This window comes from Lipotes vexillifer, unplaced genomic scaffold (assembly GCF_000442215.2).
Source record: "Lipotes vexillifer unplaced genomic scaffold, Lipotes_vexillifer_v1.1 scaffold484, whole genome shotgun sequence".
NCBI classification, from domain to species: domain Eukaryota; kingdom Metazoa; phylum Chordata; class Mammalia; order Artiodactyla; family Lipotidae; genus Lipotes; species Lipotes vexillifer.
Window position 1 is genome coordinate 1081594 of NW_006786458.1, and position 26744 is coordinate 1108337.

Sequence of the window (26744 nt, forward strand, 5' to 3'; positions counted from 1 at the left end):
GGGTTATGGGGATGGCCAAACACATGAAAGCTGACACTGTACAGGTTCATTTGACAACAGTTTATTAGTCACATTTACTCACAGACCACGGGAGGACACCACTTGTGACGCATGGTCACATGGGGTTTGCATTCCGAAAACAGTGAACCAGAGGCTGCGTAACAAGGGCGTGAGGGGAATCCTGGTACCCATAAGACGACGTGACTTGTTTGTTTGAACAGTTCTGTGGGCTGGCAGGGAACTGAAGCCTGCTGCTTAGGGATAAGGAGGTCTGTGCCTGGTCCCCATGATAAGGAGGGTTGTTTGGCTAAGGGAGCTTATCGAAAACACAAATGTGAGCATATTGTTCACATAACAATAAAATTAACACCTAAACATAAACTTAAAATATGCTATTGATATATTTTTAAGAGTTGTTTTCTTTTAATTTTGTGAATACTTTTCATTTAAGCGTATACATCTACAGTGTATTACTCATGATTGTATTGTCTTTACTCAAAGACCAAATTTTAGATACTTATTTGTTTCTGATGGTATGCCCTTGTTATATTTTTGCTGACTATTCTTATGGCTAGATATTTGCATATATAAGTGATTTTTTTCCTTTGAATTAATGCTAGGAAATAGAATGTAAGCATTAGCTACATGTTAATTGTCATATACAAAGTTCATCTTAATTTACACCCTCAAAAATGTACTAGAGTGCACATCCAATACTTTTGATAACACCAAGCTTTATACTATTTTAATTTAGTTCAGTGTGATAAGTAAGAAAACTGTCACTCTTGTTTAAATCTTTGTCTCTCCATCTGTTTATTGGCTATTTATATTTCTTCTTTCATAAACCAGGGATTAATATTGTTTCTCATTTTCCTATGTATATGTTCATATCATTTTCTGACTGAATACTTGTAGGACATTTTTATTCTAGAAATAATTTTAAAAATTTCCTATGTCTAGTGACAAATATATTGTTGGAGTGGGTACTTTTTCATTAAAATTATCTAGTTTTTATTTAGGAGCCCTCTGCATCTAAATATCAAAGTTTTCTTATCTTAGGGCAGTTTTCCTCCCTTTTCTTTGCTGTCTTCTCCTCAATTCGTTTTTTCTTTAAATTCCTATTATGACTACATTTGACCTCCCTATTCTGTTATCTACATTTCTGACCATTTCTCTCTTCACTTTTATGTCTTAATAGTCTTACTCTGATTTTTCTAAGTCACATTAAAATGTCCTCTAATTTTTAAGTTTCATTTTAAGCACACTGCCTCCCTTGTACTTTCTTTTGTTTAACAATCAAGTTTTGTTTAACTTCTATTCTGTCATGAGTTTCTTTCTTTTTCCAGTTTCACAGATGGAATATCTGCTCAGGTTTCTTTGAAAGTTTAATTAAAGATATTCTAAAGTTTTCTTCTGCTTCTTTCAGTAGCTGTGTTCCATAAGATATATTTCTTATTTCTTAAGATGATTTCTCCTCTATAGTGATGCTTCTGTTTATTAATCTAATAGAAAGAGACCATATTTTTCTATTTTAGAGAGTTGAAATGGATGCTCTTGGATAATGTTTAGGCCCCTGTTTAAGTCACTGATAACCTATAGGAGGTGGAAAAATTTATATTTATTAGAGTTTAACCTTGCCAGATCATATATCCAAGACCATTGCTGAAAATAGAGGGCTGTATCTCATGAAGGCAGGTTTGCTTATGTGTTAAATAGTTGCCCTTTACAAGGCTGTTGTGGCAGCCTAATTATATCGTAGCCCATGACCCCCCTCTTTTGCTAATCCCAGCACTGGCGAGTGGAATATTACCCACATTTCATTTAGCTTGTTCTTTACTCAGCAACTCAAAGGTGTGACTTTAAAAAGGGAGCCTTTACCTCCCCAAAAATATATCAGTAGGATAGGAAATAGGCTTTTACCAATTCCCCCAGAGACTTCTTCCCTTTCAGTGTCTTGTTTTCTGCACCATAAGATGTTATTATAGTTCTGCTGGGTAGTGAGTTCTGTGTTCCTAAAACAGACTTTTTCTATTATGTGGTAAACAGAAGGTCACTCAGTAATTCCCTCAATTCTGTCTCACAAGCAGGTATATGTCAGGTATTTTTCTTCAATATTATTCAAAGTGTTGGTGTATTGCTGGAACTGTTCTTTTGTTTTTAGTGTCAATACACTTTTTCTCCCACTATTTCTATTTCTTATGATTATTTTTAAAAAAAACTTTGATAAGGATGAGGAAGGATGATTCTCTTCAGTTTGTATTAAATATTTTCAATGGAGAGTTGGTACTCTTTTCTCATAATTTTTTAAAATCAGTAACTCATTATTAAGTCCTTAAATCCACTTGCTGCCTAGAAATATACAAATAAAAGTTCTGGTTATTTTAATTAGTCTTAATTAATAAGTTCTTATTTTTTCTTACTCCCTGTATCAGTCAGGATAAGCCATCTGTATGCTGCAGTAACAAACAGTCCCACCACCTATGTCTTTAAACAAATGAGATGTATTTCTCGCCCATACTGCATGCCCTTTGTGGATTGGCAGGGGGCTCTGATGCGCATACACTATGTCCTAATTCTTTGTCCCAAGCTAATGAAGCATCCATTATCTGAACCTTCTGTCAGGGCAAAGGAAACAAAAGGAAGCATCGGGAAGTTCTCATTGACACTCAGAGCTTTCAATGGAAAATAATATGTATCACTTTCAATCACATTTCATTAGCAAAACAAGTCAGGGAAACACAGCCTTTAATGTACCACGAAGAAGAGAGAGCTAGAATATTTATGGACAGTTTTAATAACTACCACATTTCCTATCATTTTTAACTTCTAATACTATTGCCAACCCAAACTTCTAAAATTTCCTCTTTGTTTTCCATGACACGAAATCCCTAGCTCTCTGATTGTTTATCATATTTTCCTCCAACTTCTTCTCTTTTTGCAATGACCTAAGTGTAGTTGATCCTTAAATTTCTGTCCTTGTTCATTTTCCATTTTATCTCTTTTGTCTGTCCTTGAGTGACCCTATAGTAACATTAGATACATATTATCAACCCAGTCTTTCATCATTCATTTATCAGGCATTTATTGCCAGTCTTGTATGTGCTATGGGACATAATCAAGATAAAAGCCCTGTCTTCAGGGAAGTCACAGACTAGTTGGAATGGCAAAACTCAAACAGTTTTCGGTAAAAAATGTGCTGCATGTTTTAGTAGATTTGTGGTATATGTGATATTAGAACTTACGATTCTGATGAGTAAGATAACTAAGTAATTTGAAATCTGACAACATTCAAAGTTATTCTTATAAAATTACATTTAAGATATGAATAATAACAGCTAAATCTCTGAAATTCTTAATGACATCTTTTACTTAATCATTTTCAGGTAAAATTTGTTGTTTGAATATTTACATGAATATTTACATGAATATTTACATGAATTTATTACATGAAAGAACTCTGGAGGAAAACTATCATGAAAAGGAAGTTTAAAAGGCATGCCATTTTAAATTTAATACTTCATGTGGATTATTCCTGGTTGTGAAAACACTACTAATCTGGAAATTTGAAATGACATGTGCCAAGGTTTTTTTTTTTTCATTTTCTCTAAAATGATTAGAAAGTGTAAGAAATGGTTTTGACTGCTTGAAAGTCAAACTCTACCTCTTGATCTCTGCGTCAAGCAAAACACTACACAAAGTAGTGCCTGAAAAATATTTATGAGATGAAATGAAATTGATTTATTCTCTATCTTAGGAAAATTTGGCTTTTTCACCCTACTTATTACCTGGAAGTTAAAAAAAATCCAAATGGAATATAAAGATTAATAAAACAATAAAATAAGGGCTATTAGAGAAGAATGAGATTGGATACTTGAATCTACCACTGTCTGTGCATGAGCAAGTTACCTTACCTTGCTGTGGTTTGGTTTTCTAGCTTTAAAGCTTGAGGAATCAATGATTTTGAATTGGAATGGGATGGTGATAAGAACAAGTCTGAGGTAGTATCACGTTTCCTTTTTTACCTTTGGATTTATGTGTATTTGAGCTGTTCAAAGAATCTAACACCCTCAAAACCCTAACCTCCAATGCCAAAGCCTGTATTACATATTATTTTGAGAGTGGACATGATGTACAATTGTTATAGGTAGTTTATGGAAGTCAATCTGCACCCATCTTAGAAAAGTAGACATCTGAGGTAAGTGTCCAAATTAATAAGGTAAAAACAAATATTTTCCCATAGAACCCAATAAATCGCTGGCATTTCTCAAATTTAGTATAATGGGGACCTGAGAAAGAGGTAAGTAAGAGAGAAAGAAGTACCAATTAATTACTTTCCATTTCAGGACCTGCAGAGTCTCTGAATTGTATATTTTTATAAAATGAAAATCAGTTGCTTGCAATCATATTAGTTCCCTAATGCCTTGGAGAAACCCTTTATATAACAGATGCGTGTTAAGATCATTTGAACTATTAAGGAAGCCATACTCAAGCATCATTTAAAATTTAAAGAAAACAGTAGGGATTTGGTGAAAGAAGATGACGCTGAAGGGTGAGTCTGTTGGGTTTAAACCTGTAAAGGGACAGTCAGCCTCAAACATGAGGGTGAGTGAACGTCCACATCGTAACTCAGAAGTTAAAGGCACATGTTTAGTATTTGGAGAAAATGTGAGACTTTTCATTATCAGGTGAGACCCTAAATGACTCTGCAGGAAGAAAGCATCCTAATTGTGAATTACACATCAGCCATTGCAAATGCTCTCAGTGGAAACTTTCACTATAGCAATCTTCTCAGTAGATGATTAAGCCAGACCTAACTGTCTCTGTTAATTAAATGCTCTGTCATGATGTTTCTTTACTAAACCATGTTGGAGCATTTAATTAACACATTAAAGTGTGCAATATTGTCTTTTTTTTTTCATAAATTTATTTTATTTATTTTGGGCTGTGTTGGGTCTTTGTTTCTGCTCACAGGCTTTCTCTAGTTGCGGCGAGCGGGGGCTACTCTTTGTTGTGGTGCACAAGCTTCTCATTGCAGTGGCTTCTCTTGTTGCGGAGCATGGGCTCTAGGCATGCGGCCTTCAGTAGTTGTGGTGCACGGGCTCAGTAGTTGTGGTGCGCGGGCTCTAGAGAGCAGGCTTAGCAGTTGTAGCGCATGGGCTTATTTGCTCCACAGCAAATGGGATCTTCCCAGACCAGGGCTCGAACCCACGTCCTGTGCATTGGCAGGCAGATTCTTAACCTCTGTGCCACCAGGGAAGCCCTGGAATAATATTTTCTTATGTGGGACAGGAGGTTAGCTATTTTTAATACAAGTTGAACTTTTTTCTTTACCCCATTTTTCATTTTTTTGGCAGAAAATGGATAAAAGATGTATGATTTCCAATACAAATCTGAGTACATTCACTTGAGGAATAAAAGAATAATGGATTATTTATGCTATATTGTTTTCATGATGTGCTTTAGATCAGTACATTCAACTTGTCACCTTTAACTACACTTACATAGTTGAAAATAATTCTGTTTTGGTTCCCTCCTTGGCTGTGGAGAGCATGATTTCTTTCCTAGTAGAACTTATGAGTCTTTCCATTAGATACATTTGAGTTTGGGACTCTGACTTCTCAGCTTATTGTTTCTAAGGAAATGGCTCGGAAAGGTCACACATCAGTTTTTTAGAGTAAAAATAATGAATGGGCATTTGAAATGAATAAGAATGAGTTCTCACCCTCTGCCCCACCTAGGCCACGTGTTTGCCTTGTGCCTCATTTCCCACAACTGGAAGCTCCCAGCTGAATAATCACATCCAAACATGCTGAGCTAATTGAAGAAAGGTGCTATATAAACACGAGGTACTATTATTATGGTCATTTTCCCAGACCTTGGGCTTCCCCACCCACTTCCTCTAAACGTACAATGAGGTGGAAGGCATTGCTTCCTCCAACTAGTTGCAGAGTTTGAGAGCAATGCCTTTGGTGCCCTCAAGTGGTTGCCTCTAGAAGACATCAGCTGTGGAGCTGAAGTTCATGGCATAGAAACGATGCCCTAGGACTTGCCAATTTAGAGGGGGAAATATATATGACAAAAGCATATAAGGCTTCTTAGGTTAATATTTTTCAAACAAAATTATTTACACGTATTAAAATGCCAGCCAATAAAATTTATTTTATTTTTTTAACATCTTCATTGGAGGATAATTGCTTTACAATGGTGTGTTAGTTTCTGCTTTATTACAAAGTGAATCAGCTATACATACACATATATCCCCATAACTCCTCCCTCTTGTGTCTCCCTCCCACCCACCCTATCCCACCCCTCTAGGTGCTAACAAAGCAGGGAGCTGATCTCCCTGTGCTATGCAGCTCCTTCCCACCAGCTATCTATTTTACAATTGGCAGTGTATATAAGGCCATGCCGCTCTCTCACTGCATCCCAGCTTACCCTTCCCGCAACCCTGTGTCCTCAAATACACTTTCTACGTCTGCGTCTTTATTCCTGTGCTGCCCCTAGATTCTTCAGAACCTTTTTTTTTAGATTCAAAATATATGTGTTAGCATATGGTATCTCTTTTTCTCTTTCTGACTTACTTCACTGTGTATGACAGACTCTAGGTCCATCCACCTCACTACAAATAACAATTTCGTTTCTTTTTATGGCTGAGTAATATCCATTGTATATATGTGCCACATCTTTTTTATCCATTCATCTGTCAGTGGACACTTAGGTTGCTTCCATGTCCTGGCTATGGTAAATAGAGCTGCAGTGAACATTGTGGTACATGACTCTTTTTGAATTATGATTTTCTCAGGGTATGTGCCCAGTAGTGGAATTGCGGTGTCACGTGGTAGTTCTATTTTTAGTTTTTTAAGGAGCCTCCATACTGTTCTCCATAGTGGCTGTATCAATTTACATTCGCAACAACACTGCAAGAGGGTTCCCTTTTCTCCACACCCTCTCCAGCATTTATTGTTTGTAGATATTTTGATGGCCATTCTGACTGGTGTGAGGTGATACCTCATTGTAGTTTTGACTTGCATTTCTCTAATGATTAGTGATGTTGAGCATTCTTTCACGTGTTTGTTGACAATCTGTATATCTTCTTTGGAGAAATGTCTATTTAGGTTTTCTGCCCATTTTTGGATTGGGTTGTTTGTTTTGGTGATATTGAGCTGCCTGACCTACTTGTAAATTTTGGAGATTAATCCTTTGTCAGTTGCTTCATTTGCAAATATTTTCTCCCATTCTGAAGGTTGTCTTTTCATCTTGTTTATGGCTTCCTTTGCTGTGCAAAAGCCTTTAAGTTTCATTAGGTCCCATTTGTTTATTTTTGTTTTTATTTCCATTTCTCTAGGAAGTGGGTCAAAAAGGATCTTGCTGTGATTTATGTCATAGAGTATTCTGCCTATGTTTTCCTCTAAGAGTTTGATAGTTTCTGGCCTTACATTTAGGTCTTTAATCCAAACATTTAAGTCTTTAATCCATTTTGAGTTTATTTTTGTGTATTGTGTTAGGGAGTGTTCTAATTTCATTCTTTTACATGTAGCTGTCCAGTTTTCCCAGCACCACTTATTGAAGAGGATGTCTTTTCTCCATTTAATATTCTTGCCTCCTTTATCAAAAATAAGGTGACCATATGTGCATGGGTTTATCTCTGGGCTTTCTATCCTGTTCCATTTATCTATATTTCTGTTTTTGTGCCAGTACCATGCTGTCTTGATTACTGTAGCTTTGTAGTATAGTCTGAAGTCAGGGAGCCTGATTCCTCCAGCTCCATTTTTCTTTCTCAAGATTGCTTTGGCTACTCAGGGACTTCTGTGTTTCCATACAAGTTGTGAAATTGTTTGTTCTAGTTCTGTGGAAAATGCCATTGGTAGTTTGATAGGGATTGCATTGAATCTGTAGATTGCTTTGGGTAGTATAGTCATTTTCACAATATTGATTTTTCCAATCCAAGAACATGGTATATCTCTCCATCTGTTGGTATCATCTTTAATTTTTTTCATCAGTGTCTTATACTTTTCTGCATACAGGTCTTTTGTCTCCCTAGGTAGGTTTATTCCTAGGTATTTTATTCTTTTTGTTGCAATGGTAAATGAGAGTGTTTCCTTAATTTCTCTTTCAGATCTGTCATCATTAGTGTATAGGAATGCAAGAGATTTCTGTGCATTAATTTTGTATCCTGCTACTTTACCAAATTCACTGATTACCTCTAGTAGTTTTCTGGTAGCGTCTTTAGGATTCTCTATGTATAGTATCATTTCATCTGCAAACAGTGACAGCTTTACTTCTTCTTTTACGATTTGGATTCCTTTTATTTCTTTTTCTTCTCTGATTGCTGTGGCTAAGACTTCCAAAATTATATTGAATAGCAGTGGTGAGAGTGGGCAACCTTGTCTTGTTCCTGATCTTAGTGGAAATGGTTTCAGTTTTCACCATTGAGAACGATTTTGGCTGTGGGTTTTTCATATATGGCCTTTATTATGTTGAGGGAAGTTCCTTCTATGCATACTTTCTGGAGGGTTTTTATCATAAATGGGTGTTGGATTTTGTCGAAAGCTTTTCCATCAACCGTTGAGATGATCATATGGTTTTTATCCTTCAATTTGTTACTATGCTTTATCACATTGATTGATTTGCATATATTGAAGAATCCTTGCATTCTTGGGTTAAACCCCACTTGATCATGGTGTATGATCCTTTTAATTTGCTGTTAGATTCTGTTTGCTATTATTTTGTTGAGGAATTTTGCATCTATGTTCATCAGTAATATTGGTCTGTAGTTTTCTTTCTTTGTGACATCTTTGTCTGGTTTTGGGATCAGGGTGATGGTGGTCCTGTAGAATGAGTTTGGGAGTGTTCCTCCCTCTGCTATATTTTGGAGGAGTTTGAGGATAGGTGTTAGCTCTTTTCTAGGTGTTTGATAGAATTCGCCTGTGAAGCCATCTGGTCCTGGGCTTTTGTTTGTTGGAAGATTTTTAATCACAGTCTCAATTTCAGTGCTTGTGACTGGTCTGTTCATATTTTCTATTTCTTCCTGGTTCAACCTCAGAACGTTGTGCTTTTCTAAGAATTTGTCCATTTCTTCCAGGTTGTCCATTTTATTGGCATATAGTTGCTTATAGTAATCTCTCATCATCCTTTGTATTTCTGCAGTGTCAGTTGTTACTTCTACTTTCTCATTTCTGATTCTATTGATTTGAGTCTTCTCCCTTTTTTTCTTGATGAGTCTGGCTAATGGTTTATTAATTTTGTTTATCTTCTCAAAGAACCAGCTTTTAGTTTCATTGATCTTTGCTGTCATTTCCTTCATTTCTTTTTCATTTACTTCTGATCTGATCTTTATGATTTCTTTCCTTCTGCTGACTTTGGGGGTTTTGTTGTTCTTCTTCTTCTTTCTCTAATTGCTTTAGGTGTAAGGTTAGGTTTTTTATTTGAGATGTTTCTTGAGGTAGGATTGTATTGCTATAAACTTCCCTCTTAGAGATGCTTTTGCTGCATTCCATAGGTTTTGGGCCGTCGTGTTTTCATTGTCATTTGTTTCTAGGTATTTTTTCATTTCATCTTTGATTTCTTCAGTGATCTCTTAGTTACTATTAGTGTATTGTTTAGTCTGCATGTTTTTGTAATTTTTTACAGTTTTTTTCCTTTAATTGATATCTAGTCTCATAGCGTTGTGGTCAGAAAAGATACTTGATAAGATTTCAATTTTCTTAAATTTACCAAGGCTCGATTTGTGACCCAAGATATGATCTATCCTGGAGAATGTTCCATGAGCACTTGAGAAGAAAGTGTCTTCTGTTGTTTTTGGATAGAATGTCCTATAAATATCAATTAAGTTCATCTTGCTTAATGTATCATTTAAAGCTTGTGTTTCCTTATTTATTTTCATTTTGGAGAAAGTGGGATGTTAAAGTCCCCTAGTATGATTGTGTTACTGTCGATTTCCCCTTTTATGGCTGTTAGCATTTGCCTTATGTATTGAGGTGCTCCTGTGTTGGGTGCATAAATATTTACAATTGTTATATCTTCTTCTTGGATCGATCCCCTTGATCATTATGTAGTGTCCTTCTTTGTCTCTTGTAATAGTCTTTATTTTAGTCTTTATTTTAAAGTCTACTTTATCTGATATGAGAATTGTTACTCCAGCTTTCTTTTGATTTCCATTTGCATGGAATATCTTTTTCTGTCCCCTCACTTTCAGTCTGTATGTGTCCCTACGTCTGAAGTGGGTCTCTTGTAGACAGCATATGTATGGGTCTTGCTTTTGTATCCGTTCAGCAAGGCTTCGTCTTTTGGTTGGAGCATTTAATCCAATCATGTTTAAGGTAATTATCCACATGTATGTTCCTATTACCATTTTCTTAACTGTTTTGGGTTTGTTATGTAGGTCTTTCCCTTCTCTTGTGTTTCCTGTCTAGAGAACTTCCTTTAGCATTTGTTGTAAAGCTGGTTTGGTGTTGCTGAATTCTCTTAGCTTTTGCTTCTCGGTAAAGGTTTTAATTTCTCCATCGAATCTGAATGAGATCCTTGCTGAGTAGAGTAATCTTGGTTGTAGGTTTTTCCCTTTCATCATTTTAAATATGTCCTGCCACTCCCTTCTGGCTTGCAGAGTTTCTGCTGAAATATCCACTGTTAACCTTATGGGGATTCCCTTGTATGTTACTTGTTGTTTTTCCTTTGCTGCTTTTAATATTTTTTCCTTGTGTTTAATTTTTGACAGTTTGATTAATATGTGTCTTGGCATGTTTCTCCTTGTATTTACCCTGTATGGGACTCTCTGTGCTTCCTGGGCTTGATTAACCATTTCCTTTCCCATGTTAGGGAAGTTTTCAACTATAATCTCTTCAAATATTTTCTCAGTCCCTTTCTTTTTCTCTTCTTCTTCTGGGACCCCTATAATTCGAATGTTGGTGCATTTAATGTTGTCCCAGAGGTCTCTGAGACTGTCCTCAGTTCTTTTCATTCTTTTTTTTAAATTCTTCTCTGCAGTAGTTATTTCCACTGTTTTATCTTCCTGGTCACTTATCCATTCTTCTGCCTCAGTTATTCTGCTATTGATTGCTGCTAGAGAATTTTTAATATCATTTATTGAGTTGTTCATCATTATTTGTTGGCTCTTTAGTTCTTCTAGGTCCTTGTTAAACGTTTCTTGTATTTTCTCCATTCTATTTCCAATATTTTGGGTCATATTTACTATCATTATTCTGAATTCTTTTTCAGGTAGACTGCCTATTTGCTCTTCATTTGTTTGGTCTGGTGGGTTTTTACCTTGCTCCTTCATCTGCTGTCTGTTTCTCTGTCTTCTCATTTTTCTTAACTTACTGTGTTTGAGGTCTCCTTCTTGCAGGCTGCAGGTTCATGTTTCCCGTTGTTTTTGGTGTCTGCCCCCAGTGGTTCAGTGGGTTTGGTTCAGTGGGTTGTGTCAGCTTCCTGGTGGAGGGGACTAGTGCCTGTGTTCTGGTGGATGAGGCTGGATCTTGTCTTTCTGGTGGGCAGGACCATGTCCGTTGGTGTGTTTTGGGGTGTCTTTGACCTTATGATTTTAGGCAGCCTCTCTACTAATGGGTGGGGTTATGTTCCTGTCTTGCTAGTTGTTTGGCATGGGGTGTCCAGTGCTGAAGCTTGTTGGTCGTTGAATGGAACTGGGTCTTATTGTTGAGATGGAGATCTCTGGAAGAGCTTTTGCCATTTGATATTACGTGGAGCCGGGAGGTCTCTGGTGGACCAATATCCTGAACTTGGCTCTCCCACCTCAGAGTCATAGGCCTGACACCTGGCCAGATCAGCAAGACCCTGTCAGCCACACGGCTCAGAAGAAAAGGGAGAAAAAAAGAAAGAAAAATAATAAAATAAAGTTATTAAAATAAAAAATAATTATTAAGAATTAAAAATTTAAAAGTAATAGAAAAAGAAAAGAAAGAAAGACAGAAGAGAGCAACCAAACCAAAAAACAAATCCACCAATGATAACAAGTGCTAAAAACTAAACTAAAAAAAAAAAAAGGACAGACACAACCCTAGGACAAATGGTAAAAGCAAAGCTATACAGACAAAATCACACAGAGAAGCATACACGTACACATTCACAAAAAGGGAAGAAGAGAAAAAAATATATATATCATTGCTCCCAACATCCACCTCCTCAAATTGGGATGATTTGTTGTCTATTCAGGTATTTCACAGATGCAGGGTACATCGAGTTGATTGTGGAGATTTAATCCGCTGCTTCTGAGGCTGCTGGGAGATTTCCCTTTCTCTTCTTTGTTCGCACAGCTCCTGGGGTTCAGCTTTGGATGTGGCCCCGCCTCTGCATGTAGGTCGCTGGAGGGCTTCTGTTCTTCGCTCAGACAGGACGAGGTTAAAGGAGCAGCTGACTCGGGGGCTGTGGCTCACTCAGGCCGGGGGGCGGGAGGGGTACGGATGCGGGGCGAGCCTTCGGCCTCCAGCCTGAGGCTCGCCGTGCGTTCTCCCTGGGAAGTTGTCCCTGGATCACGGGACCCTGGCAGTGGAGGGCTGCACAGGCTCCCAGGAGGGGAGGTGTGGACAGTGACCTGTGCTCGCACATAGGCTTCTTGGTGGCGGCAGCAGCAGCCTGAGCGTCTCATGCCCATCTCTGGGGTCCGCGCTGTTAGCCGCGGCTCGCACCCATCTCTGGAGCTCGTTTACGCAGTGCTCTGAGTCCCCTCTCTTCACGCACCCTGAAACAATGGCCTCTTGCCTCTTCGGCAGCTCCATACTTTTTCCCGGACTCCCTCCCAGCCAGCCGTGGCGCACTAACCCCCTCCAGGCTGTGTTCATGTTGCCAACCCCAGTCCTCTCCCTGCGCTCCGACCTCCGAAGCCCGAGCCTCAGCTCGCAGCCCCGCCCGCCCCGGCGGGCGAGCACACAAGCCTCTCGGGCTGGTGAGCGCCGGTCGGCGCCGATCCTCTGTGCGGGAATCTCCCCGCTCTGCCCTCCGCGCCCCTGTGGCTGCGCTCTCCTCCGCGGCCCCGAAGCTCCCCCCTCCGCCACCCGCAGTCTCCACCCGTGCAGGTCCTTCCCAGTGTGTGGAACTCGTTCCTCCTTCACAGCTCCCTCCCACTGGTGCGGGTCCCGTCCCTATTCTTTTGTCTCTGTTTTTAATTAACTTTTTCTTTTGCCCTACCCAGGTACGTGGGGAGTTTGTTGCCTTTTGGGAGGTCTGAGGTCTTCTGCCAGCGTTCAGTAGGTGTTCTGTAGTTGTTCCACATGTAGATGTATTTCTGATGTATTTGTGGGGAGGAAGGTGGTCTCCACGTCTTACTCTTCCGCCATCTTGAAGGTCTCTCCTCAGTCTTCACTATATTTAAAAATAATATTAGTATCTCTTCTGAATGGCAAAGTGTAGCCACAATAAATTTTTTTCTTAATAATCTAATCACTCAACAGGTTGTTGGGAGAAATCTCTCTGTCCCTACACTGAAAGCTGCATTGTGGATGCATGAGGGCTTATGGAGGTACTGAGCAGACAATTGGTTCTTCATAAATGTTTCCTGAATCTTTCTCTTGTCTCAAGTCAGCCACTATCAAGCTGGGTGAGGTCAGATAGTTACTTGTCTTAGTTGACCTATAATTTCTTTATTCTTAAAAGATAAGCACTTAACCAAATGAGTGGTTTTTAAAGTTATCTATTGGTTTGATCCTCTGATCCTCTTTTTATCAAAGACATATTCCATACAACTTCAAAATGTCAAATAAATGGGAGTGGGACTATTCTGGCTTAGGCTGTGTTGAAGAGGCTGACTTTTACCTGTTTAGTCTTCTTTTGTTTTTATCCTCACCCCACCCCCAAAGGCCTTGATACACCTTAGAGAATCCCAGAGCTCCAGAGAACCCAGTTATAAAATCATAGTACTAATTATCATTATTATTTATTTAAGCTCCAATTTTAAAAATTGTTTCAAAATATTATTTAGTTAATTGCCTTATAGGTTCCTGCAATTTTAATTTTTCTGTTCTGTCATAAAACTTTTTTTTCACTTCAGTCATCAACATGTGCACAAAGGCAGTAAAGTAGAAAAGATGAATTTTCAAGGTTCATATCTATCCTCATGCTTTGGAGACTTAATGAATCTATAAACACTTCTATTTAATCACACACACTTGAGTATCAGAAACTCAACTTGATGTTGGATTTTGTCAGGATAAAGAAACTGGTTGAGATATCTAATTGACAAAACTTTTGAAAACTATAAAGTACTGTATCATAACTAATTGAATAACATTAAAATATATATGAGCGTTAAAATTCATGTGATAAAGTTGTCTGAATTTTATTGCTGTTCAGGGGAAAGGGAGGCCAGTATATTTTGCAGGAGTCAGAAAAAGGACAAAGTGAGGGCTTCCCTGGTGGCACGGTGGTTGAGCGTCCGCCTGCCGATGCAGGGGACACGGGTCCGTGCCCCGGTCCGGGAGGATCCCGCATGCCGCGGAGCGGCTGGGCCCGTGAGCCATGGCCGCTGAGCCTGCGCGTCCGGAGCCTGTGCTCCGTAACAACGGGAGAGGCCACAGCAGTGAGAGGCCCGCGTACCGCAAAAAAAAAAAAAGAAAAAGGACAAAGTGAGATGAGCTGAGTCTAGAAGAAAGCAAGACTTTGGACAGACAAAAGCATCAGAGGTTGATGAGGTCCTTATACAAGTTTGGTGGCAGGACTGAATGCATGGAACCCAGCTTTGTGAGGCTGTGTGGTATACAGGAGGACCAGGAGCTGGGGTCCACAGCTCTGCTGCTGGACCCTGACTTTCTTCCTTAGTCCATGAAAGAATGTGAAGACACGGACAATATTTGGCACTTAAGACCCTTCATTTCTTCTCTGTTGGGGGATATGAGGGAAGATTAATCCAATCTCCTCCCACCTATGTATTATTTTGACCGTGTGAAAATATTGGAAGAGCACAACATGTTTATGGTGTAAGCGCACAACGTTTACTTTGAAATGTGTTTAAGTTTTGACCTTGAAGCAGAGAATTCACTTTTCATATGTAGACTGGTGATGTTAAGAATTGGTATAATATCTTCAAACATGAGTACGTATAGTTCTGTGAGATATTTCTTACTGTCAGATAATCATGCGTAAGGAACTCTGCCTGGTAGGTCGGTGCTGCCCAAAACAGATGGCACAAGTCATGGGGTATCAGCTGTTCCAAGAAGTGGGATATGTCATGTTGGAAATCTAGCTTTTCACGTGTAAGAGGTGGGATACGACTAAAACGAAGGGTGAAATGTCATTTTTAAGGAACAAGCCCCAGATAGATAAGGTAGGATCAACTACTACCATGTTACCTCTTACCATATCTATCTGGGCCTTGCTCCTTAAAAATGACGTTTCACCCTTCATTTGATGATTTTATAAATCATCGTAGATCCTATTTGGTGAAGGAACAATAAAAATCTACCCCTCCATAGAAGTTGGTGGTGTTTCTCCTCTTAAATTGCTATTATTTTTCTTTTTTCATCTTGCACCCTGGCTCATGGGCTTTCTGGCCCTGAAATAGGTTGAAGCAAAAACAGGAAAACATCATTTCTCCTACTCTGTTTCCTGCCAAGTCAGCACTAGGAAGTGCTAAGGACCTGGAGGTGTGGACTCAAGTCAGTTCCTGAAATCTTCCTAAATCAGCCTGGTTCATTCCCTGAGAAGGAGACTTGCTATTAATAAGATTGTGACTCCCACCAAGAAAGAACATTGATAGAAAGTCAATTAACATATTTTATCACATTTATAGGCCGAATGGAAGAAAAATATGATACTCTCAAACAATGCTGGAAAGCTATCTGAAAAAAGAAAACATCTGTTCACCAATGAAAAATATTTTAGGACACTTGGAATCAAAAGGTGTATAATACTAGAATAAACAGGCAACATGTTTTCTAGGGAAAATAATATATAAATAATGGAAAAGAGGATAAAGAATTATTATTATATATACATGATGCACCAACCAGGAAAATGAACAAATTACTTTGACAACTATTTAGAACCAAGAGATTTTAAGTGCATGATTATAATATTTACATATGAAAATTATTAGATGTTCTCTTTATAGCAATAACAAGTTATAATGTGAATGGGATATATTCCACTTACAATATCAAGAAAAATGAAAACATCATGAATAAAACATACCAAGAAATGTTCTAGAAAAAAGTTTGAAGGACATAGTAATAGAAAATGATTTAATGTAGATATAATCTATTGTGTTACTGAAACTTGCAAAGTTTATTTCTTTAGCTGTGTCAGCCTTGGGGTGCAAGAGGTAAGAGATTATAACTATGCTAATATTAGGAAAATTCTCTGCTTTTCAATCTATGCCCTGAGCTGAGAATTCTGGACTTTTAAGTTGTTACTCCCTATCTTTAAGTTGTCAGTCACTCTTAGGGGCCACCAGTTCACCTCCAAACCCTTGAAATTCTCATGCCCTACATATTCTTCCATGCACAGACCACTCAGACTTCCAAGCTTTGCCTGTAATGGGCCGTCTATTACATGTGATCCCAGACAGCCCATGCATGCCTCTGGAACTGCCAGAGTTCCAGCCCTTAATTGCACCAGGATTTTTCACTGCTCTCAGCACCAACTAGGCCAGTAATACATCCTAAATTTCACCAACTTTCTTGGTGGAATGGTTGTCAATTGTATTAGTTTAGTTGTAAACATGAGAGTCTAACTTATAATGTTAAGAGTCCAACAAAACATTGCTATAAGCAAAAGGATGATGGTTTATATAGGTAGGAAAGGATTATTAAAAGGATGGTGGTAACTGACAGAATCTCTTAAGGTGCCAGACAAATAGGTGTAGAGGTTACACAGAAAAGAATGCCTCAGATCCTACCCAGTACTCTTCTGCTACTGCTGGGACGTAGGTAGTACATATGACTGAAACTGGACACTAATGCCACTAGAATTGCTGTCACTGCAGCTCTTGGAAACTAGAAGTAGCTGCTGCCTCTGCTACTACCTATCAACACAACTGTGAATTTCCAATCATGAAGGGTGTGTGATTGGAAACGGTGTGAGGAAGGGTGTGTCTGATTGGCATGGCATAAACTGTGTCATCACAGCTTGAGCTGTGGAGGCTGGGAATGCAAATACTTTACATTTACAAGTCGTCTAGAGAGGCAGCCTTAGCTTCCTCAGGAAAAGGAGTCCCTAAGCATAGGAAGGGGTTCTGTTTCCGGGATGCAAAAACAATGACAAATAGTAAGTAGGGGACGTTCTTGCTCATGTATTTTCTTTCTAAAAAACATTTCTTCTCAACATTTCTATCTTATTTTTTGTTTCCAAAGGAATCATAGGGTCACATGACACATTTTGAAATAGAGTTCCAATTTTCATTAGAGTAGATTTAAATCAATCAGATAACTTGAAAAAAATTTACGTTTTATGATACCCGGTATTTCCATCTAGGAATATAGAATGACTCAATTGATTTACATATTCAGTTATATTTTATAACAAAGTCTGCAAATATCTTCACGTGAAGATAAATTTACTAAATTTATTCCAAGGTAATTTTTCTGTTTCAAATGAGGTCTTCGTATGGTTTTTAAACTGGCGTTTGCCAAAATATAGAGAAGTCATTGATTAGTAAGATTGTTTTATTGAAATATAGTATACATTTAGAAAAGTGTACATATCACATGAATTTTCATAAATTGAATATATCCTTATAATCAGCAACTAGATCAAGAAACAAAAAATTACCAAGCTTGACACCAAAGGCAAAAAACCTTAGCATAATTTTCTTGAGCTCTATCCTTGTTGCTTATATGTATCAATAATTCATTTCCTTAAAGCTGAGTAGTATTTCATTGTATGTATATATCCCAGTATATTTATTTATTCGTCTGTTGATGGACATTTGAATTGTTTCTAATTTTTGATTGTTACAAATGAAACTGTTACGAACATTATGTGTAAGTTGTTGTATGGACATATGCTTTCATTTCTGTAGGATAAATATTCTGCCCTAAAGACTTACCTCAGCTTCCCATCCCCATCTTCATAACTCAGGGAAACTCCACATTGAGTCTACCTTCTTGTGCTTTGTCACGGAAAATCTTTCTAGGCTGGAGCAAATGTAAGGCTTACCTCTGTGTTTCTCATCATTCTGGGATCACTGTCTTTGAATTGCTAAATGTCCAAATTCTTGAAAACTGTTGCCTAATGAATTTTTTCAAGTTGTTTATTTGTGTCTGCTAGGAGGGTTAATGCTACTCCATCTTGGCTTGAAGCTGAAGTCCTAGTAGAGTTTTTTTTTTTTTTAATAGCTTTACTGAGAGATACTACACATGCTATAATGTTCACTATTTCAAAGTGCAGAATAATCATTCTGTAGGTTGCCTTTTCATTTTGTGAATAGTTTCCTTTGCTATGCAGAATCTTTTTAGTTTTAGTTAGTCTCACTTGTTGATTTTTGCTTTGGTTGCTTTTGCTTTTGGTATCAGATTCAAAAAATCATCACCAAGGCCTATGTCAAGTAGTTTACCACCTATATTTCCTTCTAAAAGTTTTATGGTTTTAGGTCTTATAGGCAAGTCCTTAATCCATTTTGAGTTAATTTTTGTGTCTGGTGTAGGATAGTGGTTCAGTTTCATTCTTTTGCATGTGGCTGTCCAGTTTTTCCAATACTATTTATTGATGAGATTGTCCTTCCTCCATTGTATATATTCTTGCCTTCTTTGTCATAAATTAATTGGCCATATCTGTGTGGGTTTATTTCTAGGCTCTCTGTTTTGTTCTATTAATCTATGTTTTCATGCTAATACCATACTCTTGATTACTGTAGTTTTGTAATATAGTTTGAAATCAAGAAGTATAATGCTTGCAGCTTTATTCTTCTTTCTGAAAATTGCTTTAGCTATTTGGGGTGTTTTGTGGTTCCACACAAATTCAGGATTGTTTGTTCTATCTCTGGGAAAAATGCCATTGGAATTTTGATAGGGGTTGTGTTGAATCTGTAGATAGCTTTTGGTACTGTGGACATTTTAACAATATTAATTCTTCCAGTGTATGGGCATGGAATATCTTTCTATTTATTCGTGTCTTCTAATTTCTTTCACTAATGTCATAATTTTCAGTGTACTAGTCTTTCACCTTTTTGGTTAAATTTTTTCCTAGATATTTTATTCTTTTTGATGCAATTGTAAATGGTATTTTTTTTCCTCAATTTTTCTTTCTTGTCATTATTATTACTGTATAGAAACACAACTGATTTTTGTACGATTTTGTTTTCTGCAGGTTTACTGAATTTGTGTGTTAGTTCTAACAGTTTCCTGGTGCCTTTATGGTTTTCTATATATATGATACCATGTCATCTGCAAATAATGACAGTTTTACTTCATCCTTTTTAGGATTAGGATGCCTCTTATTTCTTTCCCTTTCCTTGGCTAGGACTTCCAGTACTAAGTTGAGTAAAGGTGGTGAGAGTGGGTATCCTCGGCTTGTTCTGATCTTAGAGGGAAAACTTAAACCTTTTCACCATAGAGCATAATTTAATTATGGGCTTGTCACATATGGCCTTTATTATGTTAGTGTCCATTCTCTCATACCCACTTTGTTGAGAGTTTTTATCATGAATGAAAGTTGATCAACATAGTCTTATGTATTTCTTTGTACATTTGTTTTAAATCAGATAGGAGAAGAAAAGTGGTACAAACAAAAATACACTCATATAAAAGAGTAAATGGATTTCATTTTATTGCTGTTTTTTATTTCTTCAGTCAATCAAATCTTCTAGTATCCTTTAATTTCATCCTGAAGTACTCTTTTAAGCACCTTGTAGTGCAGGTGTCTTACAAAAGATTTTCTCAATTTTTGTTACTTACAAATGTTTTAATTTCACCATCTTATTTTGGAGGATAGTTTTGTTAGACATAGAATTCTTGGTTAACAGTCTATTTCTTTCAGCACTTTCAATAGATCATTCCACTGTCTTCTGGCCTCAATAGTGTCTGATGATAAATATTCTGTTAATCTTATGAGGATTCCCTAGTATATAATGAGTCAAAAGTGACCCTTGATGCTGTCAACATCCACTCTTTTTCTTGACTTTTGACAGTTTAACCATGATGTTTCTAGGTGTGAAACTCTATGAATTTATCCCAGTTAATATTTGTTGAGTTTCTTAGATGTTAGATAAATGATTTTCCTTAAGCTTGGGAAATTTTTTGGCCATTATTGCTTCAACTATTTTTTCCTACCCAATTCTTTCTCCTTTTCTTCTGGGACTCCAGTTGTGCATACTTTGGTATGATTTTTGGTCCCCACATGTCTTTGAGACTGTATTTTTCTTTATTATTTTTTTTCAGGGAGAAGCCAGACAGGTCAAATAGTGGCAATTTCCTGTTGGGTGTTTAATAAAAGTCTGTTATTAACAGCAATAGTTAATACTTAAGTTTTATTGTATGTCATGAGAATCGGTACCTGAACAATTTGGAGTCTTGCAATACATAAATGTGGTTTATTTCTCAATTCATTTAGCTCCCTTTAATTTCTCTTAGCAATATTTTATAATATTCAATGTATCAACTTTGTACATATTTAAAAAATTTTGTCCCAATTATTTCATGATTCTTGTTGCCATGGTTTACGGTATTTTAAAAATTTCACTTAAATTATTTGTTGATAGTATGTAAATATACAATAACTTTTGTATATTCACCTGTTTGCTACACTCCTCCTTAGTTGTAATACTTTCATTTGGGATTATTGAAGATTTTCTGCCTAAATTATTTTGTCCTCTATAAATAAAGACAATTTTACTTCTTCCTTTCCAAATTGTTAGCCTTTTATTTCTTGCCTTATTGCACTGGTTAAAACTTCTAGATAAATGTAGTGAGCAGATATTCTTGGCTTATTCCATATTTTAAGTATAATGTTCTCCAGAAGTTTTTCATAAATGTCCTTAATCATGGATATTGAATTTTTTCAAATATTCTTTTTCTTCATCTATTGAGAAAATCACATGTGTTTCCTTCTTCATTCTGTTAATATGATAAATTACACTGATATTTGTGGTAAACCAACATTGCCTTCTTAGAATAAACTATGGTTAGTCATGACATATTATTCTTTTTATATGTAGCTGGATTAGACTGGTAATAGTTTAAAAAAATTATTATTATTATTATTTTTTTTTTTTTTCCTTGCGTTATGCGGGCCTCTCACTGTTGTGGCCTCTCCCATTTGCGGAGCACAGGCTCCGGACGCGCAGGCTCAGTGGCCATGGCTCACGGGCCCAGCCGCTCCGCGGCATGTGGGATCTTCCCGAAACGGGGCACGAACCCGCGTCTCCTGCATCGGCAGGCGGACTCTCAAGCACTGCGCCACCAGGGAAGCCCTTAAAAAAATTATTTTTGTATTTGTGTTCTTGAGAGAGGTCACACTGAACTTTCGTTTCCTGTGATATCTTTGTCTGACTTTAGATCAAAAGTATTCTGTTCTCATAAAGTGAATCTAGAAGTACTTGTCTCATTTATTTTCTGAAGGAGTTTTTGTAGGGTTGGTCTTATGTCTTCTTTGAACCTTTTGATGGAATTCATCAGTGATATCATGTGAGTCACCTAAAATTCTGAGGATAGATACATGTATAGATTATAAATTCAATTTCTTTAGTAGTCATAGGACTACTGAAATTTTCTTTTTCTTCTTGTATCAATTTTGGTAATGTTTATCTTTCATGGAATTTGTCCATTTCATTTGAGTTTTCAGGTTTATTGGCATAAATTTTTTCTGTAATACTCCCTGATTGCCCTCTTCATTTCTATGAGACCTATAGTACTGAAATCTATTTGATTCCTGATATTGGTCATTTGTACCTTCTCTTTTCTTGATCAGTTTAGCTAGAAGTTTATCAATTTTATTGACCATTTCAGTAAAACAGCTTTTGGCTTCATGGATTACTTATTGTTTGTCCATTTTAAATTTTATTTATATCTATTTATTACTTTGTATGTTTCTACTTACTTGGGTTTAATCAACATTTATTTTTCTAGCTTCTTAAGATGGAGACCTAAGATAATTAATTTTATAATTATTATTTATTTTCTAATATAAAATTTAAATTTAACTGTTTCTAACACATTTTGATACACTATGCTCTCATTATCATATAGAAGAGCTTCAAAATAAAAGAAACAAAAAAACCCTGATATGAAAAGAGAAACAGAAAAATATGTAAGCTACAGCTGTTTTATTGTTTGTGTTTGTATAATTCATTTTTCCTATTCTTTTAACTTTAAACTTATTTGTTTCATTAAATTAAAAGTGAATTTCTTAAAGACAGCATATAGTTGGGCTCACATTTTTATTCAGTCTGATAGTCTGAAAGTCTGACTTTTAATTGGAGTATTTAGTTTATTTAAATTAATGTTATTATTGATAGAGTTAGATTTAATGTACCATCTTGGTATATAAACTGCCATTTTATTTTTTCCTCAATTTTATTGTCTTTTTTTGATTAACTAGTATTCTTAGTGTTCCATTTTATCTCCAATACTGTGTTGTTAGCTAACTCATCTACTTTAAAATGTTAAGCATTTACAATATGTATTTTCAAATTTATTAAGTATTTTTTCAAATAATGTTATTCTAATTCACATAAAATTTGGGACCTCTGTAAAAATATACTTTCATTTCATCCCCACTGCTTTTGTATACAACCAATTTTTAAGGAATAAAAGTTTTTAAGGAATTTAATAATTAAGAACAAGTAAGTTACATTTCCCACATATTTCTGATGCTCTTCATTCCTTTGTTTGGACACCATTAGAAAATGAAATGCAAACCTCATTCTGAATGAATTTATTTTCAATGTATATATATGACAAGGAAGTAGGACCCTTAATAGATAAAACTCATAAATTAATAACAAGATAAAGCAAATAAAAGTGGTCAAAAGATTTGAATTGACACTTTACTAAAGATGGTCTTGAATGGCTAACATACATGTTGAAAGATGCTCAACATCATTAGTCACCAGGAAAATATCAGGATGAGACTGTAATAGACATTATATAGCCTCTAGATAGCCTCTAGAATGGTTGTAATCAAGAAGACTGAAAATACCAAGTGTAGGGGATCTTGTGGAAAACTGTCACTTAAACACTGCTGGTGGAAGTATAAAGTGGTAGTAATACTCGGTATACTTTTTGGATATTTCTCATAAAATTAAACATTTCGAGGATAATCATAAAATCCAGCAATTTTACTACTAGGTATTTATCCCAGATAAATAAAAATAGATGTCCATACTTGGTCTTGAACAGGAATGTTCACAGCGATTTTGTTAGTAATAGCTTCAAACTGGAAAGTCAAATATATATCAGGTGAATGAATAAGCAAATTACGGTGCATACATGCATTGGAATTCTACTTATCAATAAAAAGAAACAGTCCACCAATACAGGTATTAACATGGATGACTCAAAATATTTCACTAAATGAAAGAAGGCAGATGTATAATAATGCATACTATATGATTCCACTGATATGTTCTATATAAAGCAAAGCTTGATATTAACAGAAATCAGGTCACTAATTATCTGGATTGAGGAAGACGGATCGCCAGCAAAGGGGCAGGGAGACTTCTTTGTGTAAGGAAACACTCTCTGTCTTGACTGTGATGGTAGTTACATCGGTGTATACATTTTTCCAAATTCATTGGTCAATTTAATTAAAGTAGTTGGATTTTATTGTAAGTCAGTTATAACTCAATAATATTGATCTAAAAAACAAAGAATAGAAGTTTGCACTTTTAAAGGACCACTGAGGGCTGGTCATTTGGGGAGGAGAGGATTTTAATAACTTTCACTATTTCTTCTTTGAAAATCAGTATGTTTTTAGTTCCTATGTTTTCTGTAGTCATTTGAGTATATTACATATTTTTAAAATATTTTCCATTTCATTCATATTTTCTAATTTATTTGCATAGAAAACAAAGTTGTCTTCTATGTATCTACATTTTTCTCTTTTTCTGTGGTATTTTCCATCTTTTAAATTCTTACTTTAGGTAACGTTTCGTTTTTTTTGTTTTTTTTTTTACTAGACTTAGATGGTGATTTATTTTCTTACAGAACCATCTTTCTTTGTATTTATTCATTTTACTCTGTTTTCTAGTTGAGTTTTGCTTTTATGTATCAGTTTTGCCTTTTGTTTCCCTGTAATGGATTGTTTTTCCTTTTCTACTTCTGAATTTATATGCTTAATTTATTTATTTTCTTTATTTTTTCTTAATAATGCTGTAATTTTTTCTGAGCTATATTTTAACCACAGCCTACAGACTTTCCTATATACCATCATATCATTATTTTTGGAAAATGTGAAACTTTTGCTTTATTTTATAATTGACCCACAAGTTATTTAAGATAAAATAATTTTAATCTACAAGCAATAAGAGCTCTTTGTTTTCTGGTTTTCTTAGTAGTTTCCAGCCTATTGCTTGAATCCCTTTTCCCCCTAGGATGTTTTTGAAGAGATTTTGCCATCTACTCCTTTGAAGAGGCTGGAGCAGTTTGGGGGAAACTTGTTGAGAATATCAATGACATTGCCAGTAATATTTATTTTAGGGTCCTCTTCATTCTCATTCACACTTTTTCAGAAAAAAAGCAAAGCATGTGAAACTAGACTTTTAAAAAGTTAAGAGTCAGGGACTTCCCTGGTGGCACAGTGGATAAGACTCCACTCTCCCAGTGCAGGGGCCCCGGGTTTGATCCCTGGTCAGGGAACTAGATCCCACATGCATGCCGCAACTAAGAAGCTCACGTGCCGCAACTAAGGAGCCCACCTGCCGCAGCTAAGACCCAGTGCAAGTAAATAAATAAATAAATGAATAAATGGGGGAATAAGAAATAAGAAAGATAATAATAAAAAAAAAAAAGATAGGGCTTCCCTGGTGGCGCAGTGGTTGAGAGTCCGCCTGCCGATGCAGGGGACACGGGTTTGTGCCCCGGTCCGGGAAGATCCCACGTGCCGTGGAGCGGCTGGGGCGGGGAGCCATGGCCGCTGAGCCTGCGTGTCCGGAGCCTGTGCTCCGCAACGGGAGAGGCCACAACAGTGAGAGGCCCCCGTACCGCAAAAAAAAAAAAAAAAAAAAGGATAGACTCAAATAGGGATTACTAAATGTACTGAAATTGGTTCTAAAGTCAGTTAATTCAAAAAAAAATTCAAGACATTAACTAAGGCAATGGAAGTATATCTTTAGAATAAGTAAAGGAGATAACTTTCAATGGTGAATATTTTGAAAGCAGTAACATTCATACGCACCTGCAAATTCTGCATTGTTTAAAACAATGGATTCTCATGGTATCAGTACAGTCTTGTTCAAAATATAACAAATTTGGAGTTAGCTACCTGAGTTGGCATCCTGCCTTAATCAGTCACTAATTGTGTGATCTTGAGCAAGTTCTATAACTTCACTGAGACTCAGTTTTGTCATAGTTAAGCATATAATAATAATAATGTTTCATGAAGTCATGATGTGAGGGTTGTAAATGTAGTTTATTCAAAGCACAAAACCTGCCACAATGAAGACATCCTTCAAGTGATAGTTATTTCTGTTTGTGCTGTTATCAAAAGAACCAAAGTAAGAGCGGAAGTATAAGAATCCTCATCTCACTCATTATATTGTACTATTTTCAATTTTGTGAATCAATAGTATGCAAGCTTTTAAGAAATAGGATTTATGCATCTTCCACAGAACCCAGATATATGACTAATGTGGAAGAGTTATCCAATAAATTTATTCGTTCCGTGTTATCTTATCCAGCACTTATTATGCTCACATAAACATAAAACTGAAAAATAAATAGGGAGTGCTTAGATCCTTCTTGTCTTGGTGTGTCACAGAAAGATTTAACCACGAGGTGGCAGCAACATATAGAGAAAGACACTGACTTTCTCTCGTAGAAGTTAGCTGGTCTGTGTCAGCATAACCAGCGCGTCAGCTTCCTGGCTGCTGGCAATGGCCTGAGTTACTTCCTAATTGTCACCATGAATCCATTTCATAGCTGATGCTAATGAAGGAAAGCCAGAGGTTCTCTCCTTGACCATCCCAACAGGATTCTCAGAGTGATATTTGGGAATTTCTTTTTGTTTCAAGTGAAAAAAATTACTAACTGAACAATATACTTTAAAAGTGCTCCCATTACACTTGGTGCTATCTCTACGTCAGCTCAGACCAGCTTGTCTTCTCTCCGGTTGTGCAGCTGTGTCACGAGCCCCTGGTGAGGATATATATATTTTTTACCTTTAGCATATTTAAATTTATATATTATTATCATTCTTCAAATTTAGTTATAATATTCTCTAGGGGCATTTGTTTTAACCAATTAGAAAACAGACTATAGAACTAGCTGTGATTTTTCTAAATTTTATACTTTTTTATTTTGGAATAATTTCAGGTTTATAAGAAAGTTATGAAAATAGTACAAAGAATCCCCAACTATTCTCCCCATGAGGATATTTTACCTCTCTCTGTAACCTTGATGGCTAGTACCACTCCCCACAGTTGAGAAAGTAAATGATTCAATAATAATTACTCCATAAATAATCTTACTTCTAAAATGTATTGTGTTGGATGATTTTAAGCAAATACCAGAGTCCAGATGAAACTTTCTGTATCTAGTCACCGTCCAGAGAAAGCCAACATCTGATAGTTACCTTTGTTTGCCCAAGGTTTTTGTTTGTTTGTTTTGTTTTGTTTTGTTTTAATTAATTTATTTAATTTTTGGCTGCAT

The 26744-nt window shown here is 36.4% G+C and overlaps 1 protein-coding gene across 1 annotated transcript in view; it reads left to right on the forward strand.

The window, feature by feature from the left end:
* The first annotated feature begins 4536 nt into the window (after nucleotides 1-4536).
* ADAM28 (ADAM metallopeptidase domain 28) overlaps nucleotides 4537-26744 on the forward strand; it is a 145441-nt gene continuing 123233 nt past the window's right edge. The window contains exon 1 of the mRNA XM_007458828.1: nucleotides 4537-4602. Coding sequence (XP_007458890.1) covers nucleotides 4537-4602 — 66 coding nt within the window. The remainder of the gene's footprint in view (nucleotides 4603-26744) is intronic.